Here is a 24,334-nt window from a genome sequence, read left to right on the forward strand (position 1 = left end):
GATCTGTGGGAAGGTATCAGTATATTACATTATATCTAATGTAGATATAGTAATAACGTTACTGTTATTATATGTACATTGATCTGTGGGAAGTATCAGTATATTACATTATATCTAATGTAGATATAGTAATAACGTTACTGTTATTATATGTACATTGATCTGTGGTAAGGTATCAGTATATTACATTATATCTAATGTAGATATTGTAATAACGATACTGTTATTATATGTATATTGATCTGTGGAAGGTATCAGTATATTACATTATATCTATTGTAGATATAGTAACAACGAAACTGTTATTATATGTACATTGATCTGTGGGTAGGGATCAGTATATTACATTATATCTAATGTAGATATAGTAATAATGATGTTGTTACCAAAATTACATTGATCTGTTGGAAGGCATCATTATATTACATTATATCCAATGTAGTTATAGTATCAATGATACTGTTATTCAATGTACATTGATCTGTGGGAAGAGATAAGTATATTGCAGGAGATATAATGCAGATATAGTAATAACGATACTGCCATTATATGTACATTGATCGGTGGGAAGGGATCATTATATTTGTTTGAGAATCCGCTCAGCCATGATGGCGCTCACGGTCGATCGATTTATCGATCGGGAGTTGCCCATCTAGGTAACGCGTGAGCTGGGTTCTTCTCGCCGGCTCGCGCGTAACGCCGCCATTATCGATCAACGATCACAGTGAAACACACGTGCAGATCATTCTTTTCGCTCTTCTACAAGTGTTCACGTGCAGATCACCAAAAAGGATCACGAAAGCAGCTCTCTGACGAACTCACGAATCCTCAGCGATTGTGCAAGCGACAGGATTCACAGGTAATGTTCATTTACAAGATAATTCATTGAACACGTGAGCCGCCAACCACGTGTCGATCACGCACAAGATCACGGGCACCATCACAGCAGCGGGCCGAATTAATAGAATTAACGGCGCTGAGAAGCTCGCTGCTTGCAAATTGTAAGAGCATTGTTCATGTAACACCAAGCAGGTGACAGATCAAATCAATAATCTATATGTCTCGACTCATGTAAAATCATTGTTCACGACGAATCACTGTAATTGTAATTTGAAACTCATTCAGACGGTTCATTTTCTCACGTGTAAAATTCAAAGCGGATCATCGTAACGATCACACATTTGTATTGTTTGCTCAAACACTAATTGTCAGATCAGCGTGTTCATTTCATTTTATCATTGACTCAAATAAATCAATTTGTGAAACCGACCCAGCAAGTGTAAAATTCTTTCCCAGCGCAATCCATCCAGGATTTCCATCATTCCTGAACATTTGGTCCTTCGAGCCGGATTGCGCCCTTGCTGGACTCGGTTTTCACAAAATTGCTCATTAATCATTGTTCGTCTGAAATCTTTGTCTCGTGTTCGTAACGGTTTTCGGTGGTCGGCCATTTTCTCTTCTCTCCTCCATTCAAATTCACTGACACTCTCGCCACTTCACAGGTGGCGACCAGAACACCGACCCGACGGTCGATAAAGAAGATCCGCTCACCAGTTCAACAAGACAGATCACGCTAATCAGCCATGGCTCACGCAGCCAAATCATCCGATAAATGGAGCGAGATGGACAGCTCAAAGGAGTCGCTGGAGGTGCCGGAAAAGAGCGCATCAGGCCGCTCATCGCCCGCTCTGGTTGCAACGGAACCAGCTCGCCGCACACCGTCGCCGCACTCACATGCAACGCGCTCAACGGCCACGGATCAACTGCCGATCGAGCTGCAGCTCAAAGTGCGGACCCAAAAGGGACGGCTCCGCAATGCTCAAGACATTCTCAATTCCCTCAAGGAAGAAGCAGAACGTCTCTCCAAGGAGGAGCTGGACGACGCCAAGGCTCAGTTCGACGAGGCCATCAAAGTCTTCAACAAAGAACACGCACACTTTGAGGTGGTGTGGCCGAAGTCCCAGGCAGATCATCCGTATTTCTCAGAGGACTGCCACTATCAGATGCAGCAGATCGGCACTCAGGCCAAAAAGATCATCGCTAAAAGATCAGCGGAGCTGCCAGCTCAAACGACCGCTCAACCAGGAAAGGTGACTTATTCTAAGTCAAAGCTGCCCGACATCGCGTTGCCACGGTTCACGGGCAACTACACGGAGTGGCCGTCCTTCCTGGAGCTGTTCACGTCCGTGGTGTGCGGAAAGCCCGATCTCGACCAAGTCGAGAAGTTCTATTACCTGAAGGGTTGCCTGCGAGGAGAACCGGCTCAAATCGTGGCCAGCCTACCGCTCATCGGCTCATCACTCTCCGCAGCTCTCGAAATGCTCAAGCAGCGCTATGAAAATAAGCGGCGTCTTGTTCAGGCTCACCTTGATCAATTGGTCTCACTGCCGATGGATCAAGATCACGCCAAAGCGCTAAGCCAGCTCATGTCAACCGCCATGGAAACTCGGCACGCAGTGCAGAACCTGATCGAGCCAGGTAAGCTCGGTGACTGCCTGCTCGTCCATCAGGTGTGCAGGAAGATGGATCACGCCACAAAGGAGCGATGGGAGACCACCCTCGGGGTCACCACAGAGTATCCATCTTTCCAGGAGGCCATGGAGTTCATCACCTCACGGATCAGAACGCTGGAGCAGTTGGCCGATGATAAGGCGAGAGCGTCGGCCAGCAAGACCGCTCAAAGTAAGCCCGCTCAACCGAAGGCTCAGCAGGCGACCACAAGCAGGCCAGCTCACGCAGCAGTCGCAGCAAGGCCTGTAGCTCAAGCTCGCCAGTCAGCTCCTCGCACCACCGAAAGGCCCCACCTAGAACGGCCATCGCCCTTCGAGTGTTGCGACTGTTGCGGAGGGCAACATTACATCGTGGCATGCGCGCTCTTCAGGAGTATGACGCCCAAGGTGCGAGCTCAAACCATCGAAGACAAGCGCCTGTGCTACAATTGCTTGGGCAGGCACAGCGTGCGCTCATGCAAGTCGGCTCAAAAGTGCAAACACTGCGGTGAGAAACACCATACTATGATCCACGAAGGCGAGCCGAAAACGGCTCCAGCTCAAGCCGGCTCATCCAGAACAGCCTCCTCATCTGCTCAAACCACCGAGTAGGACCTCGGTGCAGTCGTTAAACCAACAGATCACCAGACACTCCTTGCAACCGCTCAAGCTCTGCTCACCACCTCAACGACAGTTCATCAAATCCGCATCTTAATAGATCCCGGTTCCGAAATTTCGTTCATCTCCGAAAAACTCACCCGTCTGCTCAACCTTCGGAGACACCGATCATCCATCACAATCATTGGTGTTGGTGGAACAAAATCAACTGAAACAAAGGGCGTGGTCACTGTCACACTCCAGTCGATGCATTCACAGCAGACTGTCTGCATCCAGGCTCACGTGCTCACAGCCGTATCGACAATCCTGCCATCGTTCTCAATGAGAACTCCGGATTGGCCTCACATTAGAAAATTGAGATTGGCGGACAATGATTTCTTGACACCACGACCAGTCGATTTAATCATTGGAGCGGATTTCTACGGAAGGATCATCAAGCCAAATATCATCAAGGGCTCACCAACAACACCAATTGCTCAACTTTCCATTTTTGGATGGCTCGTCATTGGCCCAGTCAACGAATCACATTCAAATACTCATTATTCACATTTTGCAGTTGCTCAAGACGACCAGAGCAATCTGCAAGAGCTGCTCGCCAAATTCTGGGTTCAAGAGGAATCACCAATGGATATTCTAAGCACGCTCACTCCGGAGGAAGAAGAATGCGAATCACATTTCTGTGCGACTCACGCTCGCGATCACACAGGAAGGTACATCGTTCGCATTCCACTCAAGGCACCAGCATCGCTCTTAGGCAATTCACACAAGATTGCTCAAAGATGTCTACAAAGCACTTTGCGACGACTCTCCAAGGATTCAACATACAACCAGCTCTACGTCGAGTTCATGAAAGAGTACGAAGAATTAGGACACATGGTAAAGGCTCCAGATCACAAAAGAATTTCATCAAGAGAGGCTGAGAACGTTGGGCCTGATGGGGAGATGACCTTGGCACATGATGCTTCGGCATCAGGAGGGTTGAGGGTCTCTTCTGACGGCTCAACACCTCAGACCTCTGCTCATCTTCAACCATATTATTTGCCTCACCATGGAGTTCTACGTCTCGACAGTTCAACTACGAAGCTCAGGGTTGTATTCAACGGATCAAAAGCTACGACATCAGGCAAATCAGTCAACGATTTAATGCATACTGGTGCTAATTTGCTCTTGAATGTTACAGATGTTCTAATTTGGCTTCGCCATTATCACCACATTTTTGCCACAGACATCACAAAAATGTATCGCCAGGTAGCAGTTCACAAGGATGATTGGGATCTCCAGCGAATCCTTTGGATCGATGAAGACCGCAATGTCATCCCTTACCAGCTCACAACTGTCACGTACGGTACAAAGGCGGCTCCCTTCCTGGCGACACGAGCACTCATGCAACTTGTTCACGATGAGGGTCATCGATTCCCTCTGGCAACGCCTTCGCTCACACATGGCAGATATGTGGACGATGTCTTTGGAGGAGCAGACTCAATCTCGGAACTTGTGGAGGTCGCTCAACAGCTGATTGCATTGTGCAACGCGGGCGGATTTCCGCTCGCAAAATGGCATGCAACTCACCCAGATCTACTACGGGCTGTTTCGTCATCCACACAATCGTCAGCTCCCATATCATTTGACGACTGCACTACCAAATTACTCGGTATTCAATGGATGCCTCAAACTGACGCATTCGGCTTCTCATCAACTTTGATTGATCAACCAAGTAAGTGTTCAAAACGCCTCGTATTGTCCGAAGTGGCTCGGATATTTGATCCATTAGGTTTCGTCTCACCGGTAATAGTACGAGCAAAAATGCTATTACAAGAACTCTGGCTACACAAAATCAATTGGGACGACCAATTACCGTCTCAAATTGTATCACGATGGTTCATCATCAGAGAAGATCTCAAAGGTTTGGCCAAACTGACAATTCCAAGATGGTTCAACACATGGAACAATTCAACTGTAGAAATTCATGGATTCTCTGATGCTTCTCAACTTGCCATGGCAGCAGTGATTTACATCACTGTCAGCTCTCCGTCCAACGACTCAATGACGTCACTTGTCTGCTCTAAGACAAAAGTTGCACCACTGAAGAGGCTCACGATACCCAGATTGGAGTTGTCGGCCGCACTCCTACTGGCAAAACTCACAAAATATGTTCAATCAACGCTCAAGGTGAAGATCAATGCAACGCACCTGTGGACGGACTCTCAAGTTTCGCTCATATGGATCAAATCGCAAGCATCACGTTGGAAGGATTATGTTCGGAACAGAGTCATTCAGATCCAAGAACTCACTCCAAATGCGCATTGGAGGCATGTTCCAGGTACTTCTAATCCAGCCGACTGTGCTTCCCGAGGCATTTCGACAGATCAACTTCAACGATTCGAGCTTTGGTGGAAAGGTCCTCCATGGATGGCTCGAAATCAAGATCATTGGCCAGAGCAAAAGGAATTCTCAACTTTAACCAGCGAGCTCGAAGTGAGACCCAATGTCTCACTCTTTGCTTCAGCTCAAAAGCTAAGTTATCATTGGGATCTCATTTACAAATATTCATCTCTTATTAAGCTGTATAGACTGACTGCACTTTGTTTCAGGTTTGCCTCACGGCTTAAGAGAAAGCTCGAAACTCCTCCTGTGATCATCATACCATCCTGCGACATGGAGAAGGCGCAGCTCTTCTGGATTCACGCGACTCAACACTTGTATTTCACCAGCGAAGTCAAGACGCTCAACACAGGCTCAACCCTGCCTGCAACTCACCCCTTCAGTCGCCTCACCGCCTTCATCGATTCGCAGGGAACAATACGAGTGGGAGGAAGACTCACAAACACAGCGCTCAGCAGGGATGGAAAACATCCAGCGATCCTCCCACGGGACGCTCACCTGTCGAAGATCATCATTGAAGATGCTCACAAGCGAACATTTCACGGAGGAACGCAGCTCACGCTCGCATACATTCGACAACGGTACTGGATCATCGGTGGCAGAGCTCCTGTAAAATCTCACATTTTGAGATGTGTCGTGTATGCTCGTCAGAGGGGGATTCGTGCTCGTCAGATGATGGGTCAACTACCTCTCTGTCGAGTCACACCATCACGACCATTCGCTCACACCGGTGTCGATTATGCAGGACCAATCACAATGAAAAATTCAAAGGGAAGAGGCTCGAAAACAATCAAGGGATGGATCTGCGTGTTCGTATGCTTCTCCTCATCAGCTGTTCACCTCGAGGTTGTCAGCGATTACTCAACCGAGGGATTTCTGGCAGCCTACAGAAGATTCTCATCACGAAGAGGGATCGCTCACAAGCTGTACTCTTACTGCGGTACAAATTTCATTGGAGCACAGGCAGAGCTTAAACGCCTGTTCACGTCAAGTTCACAGGAGCACCGACAGATCGCATCGATTCTGTCAGCTGACAGCACTCCATGGATGTTCAACCCACCAGCTGCTCCTCACATGGGAGGAAAATGGGAAGCTGTGGTGAAATCAATCAAGTACCATCTCAGGAGAACAATTGGTGAGCTCTTACTAACATTCGAAGAGTTTTCCACTCTCCTCACACAGATCGAAGCGGTGCTCAACTCAAGACCATTGGAGCCGCTCAGTGACGATCCCGACGACATTTCTGCGCTCACCCCAGGACACTTCCTCATCGGTTCAGCGCTCAACACGATACCAGAACCCTCACTGCTCGACGTCTCACCAGGTAGATTGTCGAAATGGCAACTGATCCAGCAGAGGGTTCAACACTTCTGGTCTCAGTGGTCTCGACACTACCTGCAGAGACTTCAATCAATCTCAAAGTGGCATCATCCATCGAACGACATCAAGACAGGCTCGTTGGTGCTGCTCACGAACGAGCATCTTCCACCGAGCAAGTGGCCACTCGCAAGAGTGACCGAAGTGCACCCCGGCAAGGATGCCCTCACCAGGGTTGCAACCTTGAAGACTGCAACCACGACTCTCGTCAGACCGATCACCAAGCTTGTCATCCTGCCTGTTCACCATCAAGCTGAGCTCACCTCTGCAGTAACATCATCAACGAGTTGCTGATGGCGGGCGGAAATGTTTGAGAATCCGCTCAGCCATGATGGCGCTCACGGTCGATCGATTTATCGATCGGGAGTTGCCCATCTAGGTAACGCGTGAGCTGGGTTCTTCTCGCCGGCTCGCGCGTAACGCCGCCATTATCGATCAACGATCACAGTGAAACACACGTGCAGATCATTCTTTTCGCTCTTCTACAAGTGTTCACGTGCAGATCACCAAAAAGGATCACGAAAGCAGCTCTCTGACGAACTCACGAATCCTCAGCGATTGTGCAAGCGACAGGATTCACAGGTAATGTTCATTTACAAGATAATTCATTGAACACGTGAGCCGCCAACCACGTGTCGATCACGCACGAGATCACGGGCACCATCACAGCAGCGGGCCGAATTAATAGAATTAACGGCGCTGAGAAGCTCGCTGCTTGCAAATTGTAAGAGCATTGTTCATGTAACACCAAGCAGGTGACAGATCAAATCAATAATCTATATGTCTCGACTCATGTAAAATCATTGTTCACGACGAATCACTGTAATTGTAATTTGAAACTCATTCAGACGGTTCATTTTCTCACGTGTAAAATTCAAAGCGGATCATCGTAACGATCACACATTTGTATTGTTTGCTCAAACACTAATTGTCAGATCAGCGTGTTCATTTCATTTTATCATTGACTCAAATAAATCAATTTGTGAAACCGACCCAGCAAGTGTAAAATTCTTTCCCAGCGCAATCCATCCAGGATTTCCATCATTCCTGAACAATATTACATTATATGCAATGTAGATATAGTAATAATGATATTATTATTAAATGTATATTACATATCTAATGTAGATATAGTAATAACGCTACTGTTATTATATGTACATTGATCTGAGGGAAGGTATCAGTATATTACATTATATCTAATGTAGATATAGTAATAACGTTACTGTTATTATATGTACATTGATCTGTGGGTAGAGATCAGTATATTACATTATATCCAATGTAGATATAGTATCAATGATACTGTTATTCAATGTACATTGATCTGTGGGAAGAGATAAGTATATTGCAGGAGATATAATGCAGATATAGTAATAACGATACTGCCATTATATGTACATTGATCGGTGGGAAGGGATCATTATATTACATTATATGCAATGTAGATATAGTAATAATGATATTATTATTAAATGTATATTACATATCTAATGTAGATATAGTAGTAACGATACTGTTATTATATGTATATTGATCTGTGGGAAGGTATCAGTATATTACATTATATCTATTGTAGATATAGTAATAACGAAACTGCTATTGTATGTACATTGATCTGTGGGTAGGGATCAGTATATTAGATTATATCCAATGTAGATATAGTATAAATGATACTGTTATTATATGTATATTGATCTGTGGAAGGTATCAGTATATTACATTATATCTATTGTAGATATAGTAACAACGAAACTGTTATTATATGTACATTGATCTGTGGGTAGAGATCAGTATATTACATTATATCTAATGTAGATATTGCAATAATGATATTTTTACCAAAATTACATTGATCTGTGGGAAGGCATCATTATATTACATTATGTCCAATGTAGATATAGTATAAATGATACTGTTATTCAATGTACCGATTATAACATTATCGTCATTACTATAACTTCATTAGATCTACTGCAATATACTGATTCCATCCCACAGATCAATGTACATTGAATAACAGTATCATATATACTATATCTACACTGGATATAATTTAATATACTGACCCCTTCCCACAGATCAATGTAGATTGAATAACAGTATCATTTATACTATATCTACATTGGATATAATGTAATATACTGATCCCTTCCCACAGATCAATGTAGTTTTGGTAACAAAATCATCATTACAATATCTACATTAGATATAATGTAATATACTGATACCATCCCACTGATCAATGTACATATAATAACAGTGTTGTTATTACTATATCTACATTAGATATGTAATATACATTTAATAACAATATCATTATTACTATATGTACATTAGATATAATGTAATATTTTGATCCCTTCCCACCGATCAATGTACAAATAATGGCAGTATCGTTATTACTATATCTACATTAGATATGTAATATACATTTAATAACAATATCATTATTACTATATCTACATCAGATGTATTGTAATATACTGATTTAATCCCACAGATCAATGTACATTTAATAACAATACCATTATTACTATATCTACATCAGATGTAATTTAATATACTGTTTTAATCCCACAGACCAATGTACATTGAATAACAATATCATTATTACTATATCTACATCAGATGTAATATAATATACTGATTTATTCCCACAGATCAATGTACATACAATAACAGTTTCGTTATTACTATATCTACATTAGATATGTAATATACATTTAATAACAATATCATTACTACTACACGTACATCAGATGAAATTTAATATACGGATTTAATCCCACAGACCAATGTACATTTAATAACAATACCATTATTACTATATCTACATCAGATGCAATTTAATATACTGATTTAATTCCACAGATCAATTTACATATAATAACAGTTTCGTTATTACTATATCTACAATAGATATAATGTAATATACTGATCCCTTCCCACAGACCAATGTACATATAATAACAGTATCGTTATTACTATATCTACATTAGATATGTAATATACATTTAACAACAATATCATTATTCCTATATCTACATTAGATATGTAATATATATTTAATAACAATATCATTATTACTATATCTATATCAGATGAAATTTAACATACTGATTTATTTCCACAGACCAATGTACATTTAATAACGATATCATTATTACTATATCTTCATTAGATATAATGTAATATACTGATCACTTCCCACAGATCAATGCACAGAGTGTAACATTATCCTCATTACTATATCTACACTAGATATGTAATAAACACTTAATAACAGTATCGTTATTACTATATCTACATTAGATCTACTGCAATATACTGATTCCTTCCCACAGATCAATGTACATTGAATAACGGGATCATTTATACTATATCTACATTGGATATAATGTAATATACTGGTCCCTTCCCACAGATCAATGTACATATAATAACATTTTCGTTATTACTATGTCTACAATAGATATAATGTAATATACTGACACCTTCCCACAGATCAATGTACATATAATAACGGTATCGTTATTACTATATCTACATTAGATATGTAATATACACTTAATAACAATATCATTATTAATATATCTACATCAGATGAAATTTAATATACTGATTTAGTCCCACAGACCAATGTACATTTAATAACAATACCATTATTACTATATCTACATTAGACATAATGTAATATACTGATACAATCCCACAGATCAATGTACATATAATGGCAGTATCGTTATTACTATCTCTACTCTAGATATGTAATATACATTTAATAACAATATCATTATTACTATATCTTCATTAGATATAATGTAATATACTGATCACTTCCCACAGATCAATGCACCGATTATAACATTATCGTCATTACTATATCTACATTAGATACGTAATAAACACTTAATGACAGTATCGTTATTACTATATCTACATTAGATCTAGCTCAATATACTGATTCCATCCCACAGATCAATGTACATTGAATAACAGTATCATATATACTATATCTACATTGGATATAATGTAACATACTGATCCCTTCCCACAGATCAATGTACATATAATAACAGTTTCGTTATTACTATATCTACATTAGATATAATGTAATATACTGATACCTTCCCAGAGATCAGTGTACATATAATAACAGTATTGCTATTACTATATCTACATTAGATATGTAATATACATTTAATAACAATATCATTATTACTATATCTACATCAGATGAAATTTAATATACTGATTTAATCCCACAGACCAATGTACATTTAATAACAATATCACTATTACTATATTTACATTAGATATAATGTAATATAATGATCCCTTCCCACAGATCAATGTGCATATAATAGCAGTATCATTATTACTATATCTACATTAGATATGTAATATACATTTAACAACAATATCATTATTACTATATCTACATTAGATATGTAATATATATTTAATAACAATATCATTATTACTATATCTATATCAGATGAAATTTAACATACTGATTTATTTCCACAGACCAATGTACATTTAATAACGATATCATTATTACTATATCTTCATTAGATATAATGTAATATACTGATCACTTCCCACAGATCAATGCACAGAGTGTAACATTATCCTCATTACTATATCTACACTAGATATGTAATAAACACTTAATAACGGTATCGTTATTACTATATCTACATTAGATCTACTGCAATATACTGATTCCTTCCCACAGATCAATGTACATTTAATAACGGGATCATTTATACTATATCTACATTGGATATAATGTAATATACTGATACCTTCCCACAGATCAATGTACATATAATAACATTTTCGTTATTACTATGTCTACAATAGATATAATGTAATATACTGACACCTTCCCACAGATCAATGTACATATAATAACGGTATCGTTATTACTATATCTACATTAGATATGTATATACATTTAATAACAATATCATTATTAATATATCTACATCAGATGAAATTTAATATACTGATTTAATCCCACAGACCAATGTACATTTAATAACAATACCATTATTACTATATCTACATTAGACATAATGTAATATACTGATACAATCCCACAGATCAATGTACATATAATGGCAGTATCGTTATTACTATCTCTACTCTAGATATGTAATATACATTTAATAACAATATCATTATTACTATATCTACATTAGATATAATGTAATATACTGATCACTTCCCACAGATCAATGCACCGATTATAACATTATCGTCATTACTATATCTACATTAGATACGTAATAAACACTTAATGACAGTATCGTTATTACTATATCTACATTAGATCTACTGCAATATACTGATTCCATCCCACAGATCAATGTACATTGAATAACATTATCATATATACTATATCTACATTGGATATAATCTAATATACTGATCCCTTCCCACAGATCAATGTACATATAATAACAGTTTCGCTATTACTATATCTACATTAGATATAATGTAATATACTGATACCTTCCCACAGATCACTGTACATATAATAACAGTATTGCTATTACTATATCTACATTAGATATGTAATATACATTTAATAACAATATCATTATTACTATATCTACATCAGATGAAATTTAATATACTGATTTAATCCCACAGACCAATGTACATTTATAACAATATCATTATTACTATATCTACATTAGATATATGTAATATAATGATCCCTTCCCACCGATCAATGTGCATAATAAGGCAGTATCAGTATTACTATATCTACATTAGATAGGTAAGATACATTAATAACAATATCATTATTACTATATCTACATCAGATGTATAGTAATATACTGATTTAATCCCACAGACCAATGTACATTTAATAACAATACCATTATTACTATATCTACATCAGACGAAATTTAATATACTGATTTAATCGCACAGACCAATGTACATTTAATAACAATATCATTATTACTATATCTACATCAGATGAAATTAAATATACTGATTTAATCCCACAGACCAATGTACATTAATAACAATATCAGTTATTACTATATCTACATTAGATATAATGTAATATACTGATCCCTTCCCACAGATCAATTTACATATAATAGGCAGTATCATTATTACTATATCTACATTAGATATGTAAGATACATTTAATACAATATCACTATTACTATATCTATATCAGACTGAAATTTAACATACTGATTTATTTCCACAGACCAATGTACATGTAATAACGATATCATTATTACTATATCTTCATTAGATATAATGTAATATACTGATCACTTCCCACAGATCAATGCACAGAGTGTAACATTATCCTCATTACTATATCTACACTAGATATGTAATAAACACTTAATAACAGTATCGTTATTACTATATCTACATTAGATCTACTGCAATATACTGATTCCTTCCCACAGATCAATGTACATTGAATAACAGTATCATTTATACTATATCTACATTGGATATAATGTAATATACTGGTCCCTTCCCACAGATCAATGTACATATAATAACAGTTTCGTTATTACTATGTCTACAATAGATATAATGTAATATACTGACACCTTCCCACAGATCAATGTACATATAATAACGGTATCGTTATTACTATATCTACATTAGATATGTAATATACACTTAATAACAATATCATTATTAATATATCTACATCAGATGAAATTTAATATACTGATTTAGTCCCACAGACCAATGTACATTTAATAACAATACCATTATTACTATATCTACATTAGACATAATGTAATATACTGATACAATCCCACAGATCAATGTACATATAATGGCAGTATCGTTATGACTATCTCTACTCTAGATATGTAATATACACTTAATAACAATATCATTATTACTATATCTACATCAGATGTAATGTAATATACTGATTTATTCACACAGACCAATGTACATTTAATAACAATATCATTATTACTATATCTTCCTTAGATATAATGTAATATACTGATCACTTCCCACAGATCAATGCACCGATTATAACATTATCGTCATTACCTATATCTACATTAGATACGTAATAAACACTTAATGACAGTATCGTTATTACTATATCTACATAGATCTACCGCAATATACTGATTCCATCCCACAGATCAATGTACATTGAATAACATTATCATATATACTATATCTACATTGGATATAATGTAACATACTAATCCCTTCCACAGACAATGTACATATAATAACAGTTTCGTTATTACTATATCTACATTAGATATAATGTAATATACTGATACCTTCCCAAAGACCAGTGTACATATATAACAGTATCGATATTACTATATCTACATTAGATAGGTAAGATACATTTATAACAATATCATTATTCACTATATCTACATCAGATGTAACGTAATATACTGATTTAATCCCACAGACCAATGTACATTTAATAACAATACCCTTATTACTATATCTACATCAGATGAAATTTAATATACTGATTTAATCACACAGACCAATGTACATTAATAACAATATCATTATTACTATATCTACATCAGATGAAATTTAATATACTGATTTAATCCCACAGACCATGTACATTTAATAACAATATCATATTACTATATTAACATTAGATATAATGTAATATAATGATCCCTTCCCACCGATCAATTTACATATAATGGCAGTATCATTATTACTATATCTACATCAGATGAAATTTAATATACTGATTTAATCCCACAGACCAATGTACATTTAATAACAATACCATTATTACTATATCTACATCAGATGTCATTTAAAATACTGATTTAATCCCACAGATCAATGTACATACAATAACAGTTTCGTTATTACTATATCTACATTAGATATGTAATATACATTCAATAACAATATCATTATTACTATATCTACATCAGATGAAATTTAATATACTGACTTATTCCCACAGACCAATGTACATTTAATAACAATATCACTATTACTATATCTTCATTAGATATAATGTAAAATACTGATCACTTCCCACAGATCAATGCACAGATTGTAACATTATCGTCATTACTATATCTACGTTAGATACGAAATACACACTTAATAACAGTATCGTTATTACTATATCTACATTAGATCTACTGCAATATACTGATTCCTTTCCACAGATCAATGTACATTGAATAACAGTATCATTTACACTATATCTACATTGGATATAATGTAATATACTGATGCCTTCCCACAGATCAATGTAATTTTGGTAACAATATCATTATTATAATATCTACATCAGATGTAATGTAATATACTGATTCATTCCCACAGACCAATGTACATTTAATAACAATATCATTATTACTATATCTACATCAGATGAAATTTATTATACTGATTTAATCCCACAGACCAATGTACATTTAATAACAACACCATTATTACTATATCTACATCAGATGTAATTTAATATACTGATTTAATCGCACAGACCAATGTACATTGAATAACAATATCATTATTACTATATCTACATCAGATGAAATTTAATATACTGATTTAATCCCACAGACCAATGTACATTTAATAACAATACCATTATTACTATATCTACATCAGATGTAATTTAATATACTGATTTAATCCCACAGACCAATGTACATTGAATAACAATATCATTACTACTATATCTACATCAGATGTAATGTAATATACTGATTTAATCCCACAGACCAATGTATATTTAATAACAATATCATTATTACTATATCTTCTTTAGATATAATGTAATATACTTATCACTTCCCACAGATCAATGCACAGATTGTAACATTATCGTCATTACTATATCTACATTAGATATGTAATAAACACTTAATAACAGTATCGTTATTACTATATCTACATTAGATCTACTGCAATATACTGATTCCTTCCCACAGATCAATGTACATTGAATACCAGTATCATTTATACTATATCTACATTGGATATAATGTAATATACCGATCCCTTCCCACAGATCAATGTAATTTTGGTAACAATATCATTGTTACTATATCTACATTAGATATAATGTAATATACTGATGCCTTCCCACAGATCAATGTAATTTTGGTAACAATATCGTTATTACTACATCTACATTAGATATAATGTAATATACTTATCCCTTCCCACCGATCAATGTACATATAATAACAGTTTCGTTATTGCTATATCTACATTAGATATGTAATATACATTTAATAACAATATCATTATTACTATATTTACATCAGATGAAATTTAATATACTGATTTAATCCCACAGATCAATGTACATATAATAACAGTATCGTTATTACTATATCTACATTAGATATAGTGTAATATACTGATACCTTCCCACAGATCAATGTACATATAATAACAGTTTCGTTATTACTACATCTACATTAGACATGTAATATACATTTAATAACAATATCATTATTACTATATCTACATCAGACGAAATTTAATATACCGATTTAATCCCACAGATCAATGTACATATAATAACAGTATCGTTATTACTATATCATTACATTAGATATAATGTAATGTACTGATCACCTCCCACAGATCAATGCACAGATTGTAACATTATCGTGATTACTATATCTACATTAGATGTGTGTTACGTCGCGAGCGAGTTACGGCGCGCGACGTACAAAATATAAAAGAAAGAAAAAAGAAAAAAAAAAGAAGAAAAGAAATGTTGAATTAGAAAATTTGATGATTGATACGGATCAGGACGGTATTTTCGCTGCCACCAGTCCCGATCGCGCTCGACGATGTTAGGTCGTTAACGATCGGAACAATTAAAAAGAATCGTTTAATTTTTATAATTAGATTCGGAAGTTGTTGTATTGAGTTCGTCAATGCTCTAGTCCCATACGGGCCCCTCGTGTGAATTCGTGCAGGAAGGTAGACGTATTAATGAGGAAATGTTAAAGGTGTTTGAATGCAAATGATTAAAAATTTAAATATGGGTAAGATGTGTATAATTGTAAGAAAAATAATTACAACAAAAAGTTATTTAACAATGTGTACGAGCTGTATGAAATATATGAATAGAGAATTAGAAAATAACAGGTTAGAATGAATATTAGATCAATGTAGTTACTTGAAATGAACCTTTAACAGAAAATTGACAAAACTGTTGACTTTAAAGATCGCGATTCGAACTTCGGTGTTTGTTTGTTTTATTTTTCTACGATCCGAGAAAGGACGGTCCCAGTAGGATGCTTCCAGGACTACAGTCTCGTGGGCCGTCTTCACGCTCGTGTGAACGAAAAATGATTTTATTGATTACCTCGTATTTTGAACGGAACAATCTAGTTGGAATACTTCCGCGACTAACTGTCCCTCAGATTGCCGTTTTGCCCTCACTCGACACCAGATCCGTTGTGTTAACGAAATATAAAATGTGCAACTCACCAATTCGATGTAATACAATATTTGCAATACTTTAGGTTTTTAATACTCTGATGATGGTCTGAAATCTGGAAAATCGAAGAGAGGATGAGAACCAGTTACACACGCACTACGCGTTCGCGTTTGAGCCCTTGTTAACGGGGTTACGGATACGAAATACAAATACGATATTCAGAGTACGACGCGACGGGAAAAAGAAATATTATTATTAACGCACGATTTAAAATAGAAAGAGAAAAGGATAGAATATTGAAAAGTGTGAAAGATTTTATGTATCCGTTTGAGTCCTTGCCACGAAAATCGCGAACCGAAACACTCTCGACACTCTGCTTCGTTACACGGAGGAACTTTGCCGAGCAATCTAATTACGCGATATCGAGGCAACTCTATCTCCACGCGGACACGGGCTCCCCGACACACACCTTGTGATTCTTCGACGAAGAGTGATTTGCCTCAGTCAAGCGATCGTATCTCAGGGTTCGACCCGCGATCATGGGCCCAAAGTGGGGACATCATTTGGCAAATCGGGGTACGTGTCGAAGGGGAGAGCCCGCGCGTATTGGTTTCGTCTAGGCGCGTTTCCCGAGTTCTCATCCCTCCCTGACCTTCCTCTGACTCTGTCTAATAGTTGACCATCTTTCTCTTTTACCCCTACAGCGCTTCATGAATTTAGTGCGTCGCAATTTCTATGTCTTCTAGAATCTTCCAAATGCTTTAATTTAATCTTATTCGCTTTCAATTAATTAACGAAGTCGGTACAAACGAATCTCTGGTGTCGATTAACATTTTATTTATGTCAATTACTATAATATTCGCGTAATAATAGTATTAGGGCTTTTTGATTCATTCGAGGTATTTTTATAATCGATGTTTGTTTTATTACACGCGTTTCCCGGCTTCCGTGACAAAGAGATTGATGTTTTAATTTCAATTAGTTTCGTGAACATTTTATTCGCGTTTTCATAAGTTCACGCATATCGAATAATATACATATATCCGTTAACATGTTCTTGGAATTCGTTCCAGAACATTGCTTGGCAGTTTTTGTTGCCTATTTGTGACAATACGCGTTTACGATCCCCGTCGACCGTTGTCTCGAACGTTCCTAAACGTTCGTCGACGTTTTCAAACTCTCAGTGGTTGTCACGCAAACCTCGCTTTTCATTCCATTCAGATCATTCTATAATATTTCAAACAAATCACTCTCATCCTTTATGACACTCATTCTCCCATGGAAGGAACGGCTGACGCATGCTTTACAGGTATGAGAGGTATCCGCTTGTAAAATGGGGCGAAAATCGCGTTTTCTTTATTCTGCGCAGTTAAGCTGGGATTCCTCCATGTGCGTCGCACTGCTTAACCGCGCGGCGAAGGATGTTTATGATACCTCTCCTTGACCTCAACGGTTTCGAATTTCTGTACATTTTCAAACGTAGTTCCAACGGCAATCGTCCCAAGGAAGATTAGTTTATATTATTTGAAAGAGCCAAATATAGCCTTCTTTGTGTTCCTCGCCTGGGATACTTCCAAGTGCGTCGCACTGCCGAGGCACACAAATTAGGTATACTGGAAAGTAGCTATTGAAATGAAATAAAAGAGTAAAAAGGAAAAGAAAGGTCAATTTAAATCTCAAACTCCTTTCTCGTGTTCTCGTGTGGAATACCTTCACGTGCATACGCACCCGACGAAGAAGCACGAGATCGGAGGAGCGCGAACAGAAACGGAAAATTTAGAAAAATCAGGCCCTTCCTTGCATCCCTCACGTGGAATACTTTCAAGTGCTACGCACCCGATGAGAGGCGCAAGGTCGGGTTGGTGAAAATCCAGCCCGGACGTAACATATGTGATAAACAATAACAGTATCGTTATTACTATATCGACATCAGATCCACTGCAATATACTGATTCCTTCCCACAGATCAATGTACATTGAATAATGGGATCATTTATACTATATCTACATTAGATATAATGTAATATACTGATCCCTTCCCACAGATCAATGTACATATAATAACAGTTTCGTCATTACTATATCTACATTAGATACGTAATAAACACTTAATAACAGTATCGTTATTACTATATCTACATTAGATCTACTGCAATATACTGATTCCTTCCCACAGATCAATGTACATTGAATAACAGTATCAAGTATACTATATCTACATTGGATATAATGTAATATACTGAGGCCTTCCCACAGATCAATGTAATTTTGGTAACAATGTCATTATTACTATATCTACATTAGATATAATGTAATATACTTATCCCTTCCCACAGATCAATGTACATATAATAACAGTTGCGTTATTACTATATCTACATTAGATATGTAATATACATTTAATAACAATATCACTATTACTATATCTACATCAGACGAAATTTAATATACTGATTTAATCCCACAGACCAATGTACATTTAATAACAATATCATTATTGCTATATCTACATTAGATAAAATGTAATATAATGATAGCTTCCCACTCCTCACTGTACATATAATGGCAGTATCGTTATTACCATATCTACATTAGACATGTAATATACATTTAATAACAATATCATTAGTACTATATCTACATCAGATGAAATGTAATATACTGATTTAACCCTTTCGCTACGGCAGTCCGTTCCGCGGGAGTAGCGCCACTGAACGGGGCACCGCGCCGCGCAGTGTGCACATCGCGCATCGGTAGTCTTCGATGTTCGCACGTACGTCTTTCAATGGCACTTTGGAATGTCTTGTATGTGTACTTTTTTACGAGTTATGTAACATCTGTTTCGTCATATTATATAGAAAATCATAAAAATGAGTATATTGTGGTTATTCAGAAATTTACATATTAACAAATTTTATTATTATTATAAATAAAAATACAATTAAGGTAATTAGATATCAAATTATACAATAATTCTTAGTAATATAACTCTGTATGGTAGATTGTAAAGCAAGGTGCCACGCAGAGACCAACATTACAATCTTTACATTCATATCGAGTATCGCGTCTTTGTCGTTTGCGGTACAAACGACGCACCTTCTATTTCGGTTTTTTCTTGGTGGTTTATACAGTGAGGGAAAATGCCGTTCTATTAGCCGTAATGGATCGTTTTTGCCTGTTTGATGATGATAAGTAGTGTTCATATGATATTTTTGCAATATTTGTCGGATCAATTTCAAGTGAAATTTGGCTATAGATATCGGTTGTTGCGTGTTGTGTTTATATAGACAGTATGCATTCCACACGCATATGTCCAGCAAATGGAAAAAATATTTACGATACCATTTCATAGATTTACGTGTCGAATTTATAGTGCTAATCACCATGTCTACTTTGTCGACAGAACCCATACAATTATTGTAATCTAAGACGCATACTGGTTTTTGAATTTTCTTTCCTCCACGCCTAACAACCGTTGCAAACTCTGAAGTATGCATGGTGGATAACATATAAACTTCTTTCTTATCCATCCATTTTACAGCTAATAAATTTTTAGTTGAACGGGAAGATGCCCTCCTTTTCTCAGTATATCAGTAATCTTTGGCATTCCTCGTCGCCTTTTTGATACCGTCCCGCACGCATTGTATAATTATCATACAATAAATTAAACAAGGGTGGGCTTGAATACCAGTTATCTAGAAAAACTGTGTGTCCTTTTCCTAGATAGTGCGCCATTAGTGTTTCTACTATCGCTCCCGATTTGCCGATTTCCTTATTTGGCTGTTGCTCATAGTCGATGACCCGGCATAAATAATAAGGTCTTGTACAAAACCAGTTCGGCAATCAAAAGAATGAATGACTTGATGCCAAATCTACTTCTCTTTGAAGGAATATATTGTTTGAAGGAAAGTCTCCCTTTATAGAGAAGTAAACTTTCATCGATGCACAAGTCTCGGTAAGGATAAAATGATTGGCTGAAATTATTTCGGAGCATATCGACCACGTTCCTTATTTTTATATAATTTATCATTGGTAGGTCTGATATCTTGGCTGAAATGTAGCATCGATAGCAATTTAAAATAGCGGTCTCTAGGCATAATCTCTCCAAAAATATCACTACGTAGGGAGTTTGTCTACACTCCAGTATTCCCCTAGGGATAGCTTCTTATTGCGTGTCATTAGAAATGACACTGCAAAAAAAGCGGTATATTTCGGATAGTGTCGTTCCTTCACCATCTTTCATATTATTGTTATTTTTTTTTAACCAATAGTCATTTGTTTCATTTACAATGTATTGCACGAACTCGTTTGAAGCAAAGAGCTCAAAGTAATCAATTATTTTCGCTAATCTGCTAATGTTTGCTATAATTCCTGTATTTTCAGCTGTAAATGGATGTATCTTAGGGATGAATGTGTTTGTGGTCCACGAATCGCAATAGTCGTTATTGTCTCTCTCATTGTTTTCTACTTCTGAGTCTGAGGTATTACATATATATCTTCTTTTTTTGTTCAGAGTGAAATTATCTACGTTTTCACTCTCGGAACCATTTTCGGAGTCGGTTAATCCATTCAAAAATAGAATGCTTTTGAACTCCTTCCTGGCATTCTAACAAGGATGCAAATAAAAATTAAAAAGCAAACTTTACGCAAACCTACAATTAAATTTTCAAATAACCGTTACTAACCTCGAAATTGATCTTAACTGTAAAAGCAGACAATAATCTTTTCAATCTATATCTTGTCCGACTTAATATCGGTTCAAGAGATACTTTATATTATAATCCTTGTTTTCGATTGTAGCTTTGTGCCTTACTAATACTTTACCATCCAATAGAAAAAAATTGAAGATTCTTATTTCGTATATAAAATATGCAGGATTTAGTTCAGTACGAACTATTAGATTCAAAAGATATTCTACCGGTATAGTAGATTCTGTTTTACTAACGGTCAGCGTAGGTGGCCTCGCGGATGCCGGTTATAGTCGGTGTCCGTACACACAGCACGTCGCGCGGCCGCCGACTATAACCGGCGTCCGTACACACAGCACGTCGCGCGGCCGCCGACTATAGTCGGTGACCGTAGCGAAAGGGTTAATAACAATATCATTATTGCTATATCTACATTAGATAAAATGTAATATAATGATCATCTCCCACAGAACAACGCACAGATTGTAACATTATCATGATTACTATATCTACATTCGATATGTAATAAACATTTAATAACAGTATCGTTATTACTATATCTACGTCAGATCCACTGCAATATACTGATTCCTTCCCACAGATCAATGTACATTGACTAACAGTATCACTTATACTATATCTACATTGGATATGTAATATTCATTTAATCACAATATCATTATTACTATATCTACATCAGATGAAATTTAATATACTGATTTAACCACACAGACCAATGTACATTTAATAACAATATCATTATTACTATATCTACATCAGATGTAACGTAATATACTGATTTATTCCCACAGACCAATGTACATTTAATAACAATATCATTATTACTATATCTACATCAGATGTAACGTAATATACTGATTTAATCCCACGGGCCAATGTACATTTAATAACAATACCATTATTACTATATCTACATCAGATGTAATTTAATATACTGATTTAATCCCACAGACCAATGTGCATTGAATAACAATATCATTATTACTATATCTACATTGGATATGTAATATACATTTAATAACAATACCATTATTACTATATCTACATCAGATGTAATGTAATATACTGATTTAATCCCACAGACCAATGTACATATAATAACAGTTTCGTTATTACTATATCTACATTAGATATGTAATATACATTTAACAACGATATCATTATTTCTATATCTACAAGAGATGAAATGTAATATACTGATTTAATCTCACAGACCAATGCACATTTAATAACAATACCATTATTACTATATCTACATTAGATATAATGTAATATAATGATCCCTTCCCAGTGATCAATGTACATATAATGGCAGTATCGTCATTACTATATCTACATTAGACATGTAATATACATTTAATAACAATATCATTATTACTATATCTACATCAGATGTTATGTAATATACTGTTTTATTCCCACAGACCAATGTACATTTAATAACAATATCACTACTACTATATCTTCTTTAGATATAATGTAAAATACTGATCACTTCCCACAGATCAATGCACAGATTGTAACAGTATCGTCATTACTATATCTACATTATATACGTAATAAACACTTAATAACAGTATCGTTATTACTATATCTACATTAGATCCACTGCAATATACTGATTCCTTCCCACAGATCAATGTACATTGAATAACAGTATCATTTATACTATATCTACATCAGATGTAATGTAATATACTGATTTAATCCCACAGACCAATGTACATTTAATAACAATACCATTATTAATATATCTACATCAGATGTAATTTAATATACTGCTTTAATCCCACAGACCAATGTACATTTAATAACAATATCATTATTACTATATCTACATTAGATATAATGTAATATACTGATCCCTTCCCACAGATCAATGTACACTGAATCACAGTATCATTTATACTATATCTACATTGGATATGTAATATTCATTTAATAACAATATCATTATTACTATATCTACATCAGGTGAAATTTAATATACTGATTTATTCACACAGACCAATGTACATTTAATAACAATACCATTATTACTATATCTACATTAGTTATAATGTAATATAATGATCGCTTCCCACCGATCAATGTACATATAATGGCAGTATCGTCATTACTATATCTACATTAGACATGTAATATACATTTAATAACAATATCATTATTACTATATCTACATCAGATGTTATGTAATATACTGATTTATTCCCACAGACCAATGTACATTTAATAACAATTTCACTATTACTATATCTACATTAGATATAATGTAATATACTTATCCCTTCCCACAGATCAATGTAAATATAATAACA

At 35.9% G+C, this 24,334-nt stretch overlaps 1 protein-coding gene across 1 annotated transcript; it reads left to right on the forward strand.

The window, feature by feature from the left end:
* The first annotated feature begins 3,353 nt into the window (after positions 1 to 3,353).
* Positions 3,354 to 7,160, forward strand: LOC123988833. Its single transcript, XM_046289581.1, has one exon. It carries the CDS (start codon positions 3,354 to 3,356, stop codon positions 7,158 to 7,160), a length of 3,807 nt encoding a protein of 1,268 aa, XP_046145537.1.
* Positions 7,161 to 24,334: the final 17,174 nt, after the last annotated feature.

The sequence above is a fragment of the Osmia bicornis genome, unplaced genomic scaffold, assembly GCF_907164935.1.
Source record: "Osmia bicornis bicornis unplaced genomic scaffold, iOsmBic2.1, whole genome shotgun sequence".
In the NCBI taxonomy this organism is placed as follows: Eukaryota; Metazoa; Arthropoda; class Insecta; order Hymenoptera; family Megachilidae; genus Osmia; species Osmia bicornis.

Excerpts from the sequence above, each read along its gene's own strand:
- LOC123988833 (XM_046289581.1), top strand. The coding sequence starts at position 3,354 with ATGCATTCACAGCAGACTGTCTGCATCCAGGCTCACGTGCTCACAGCC.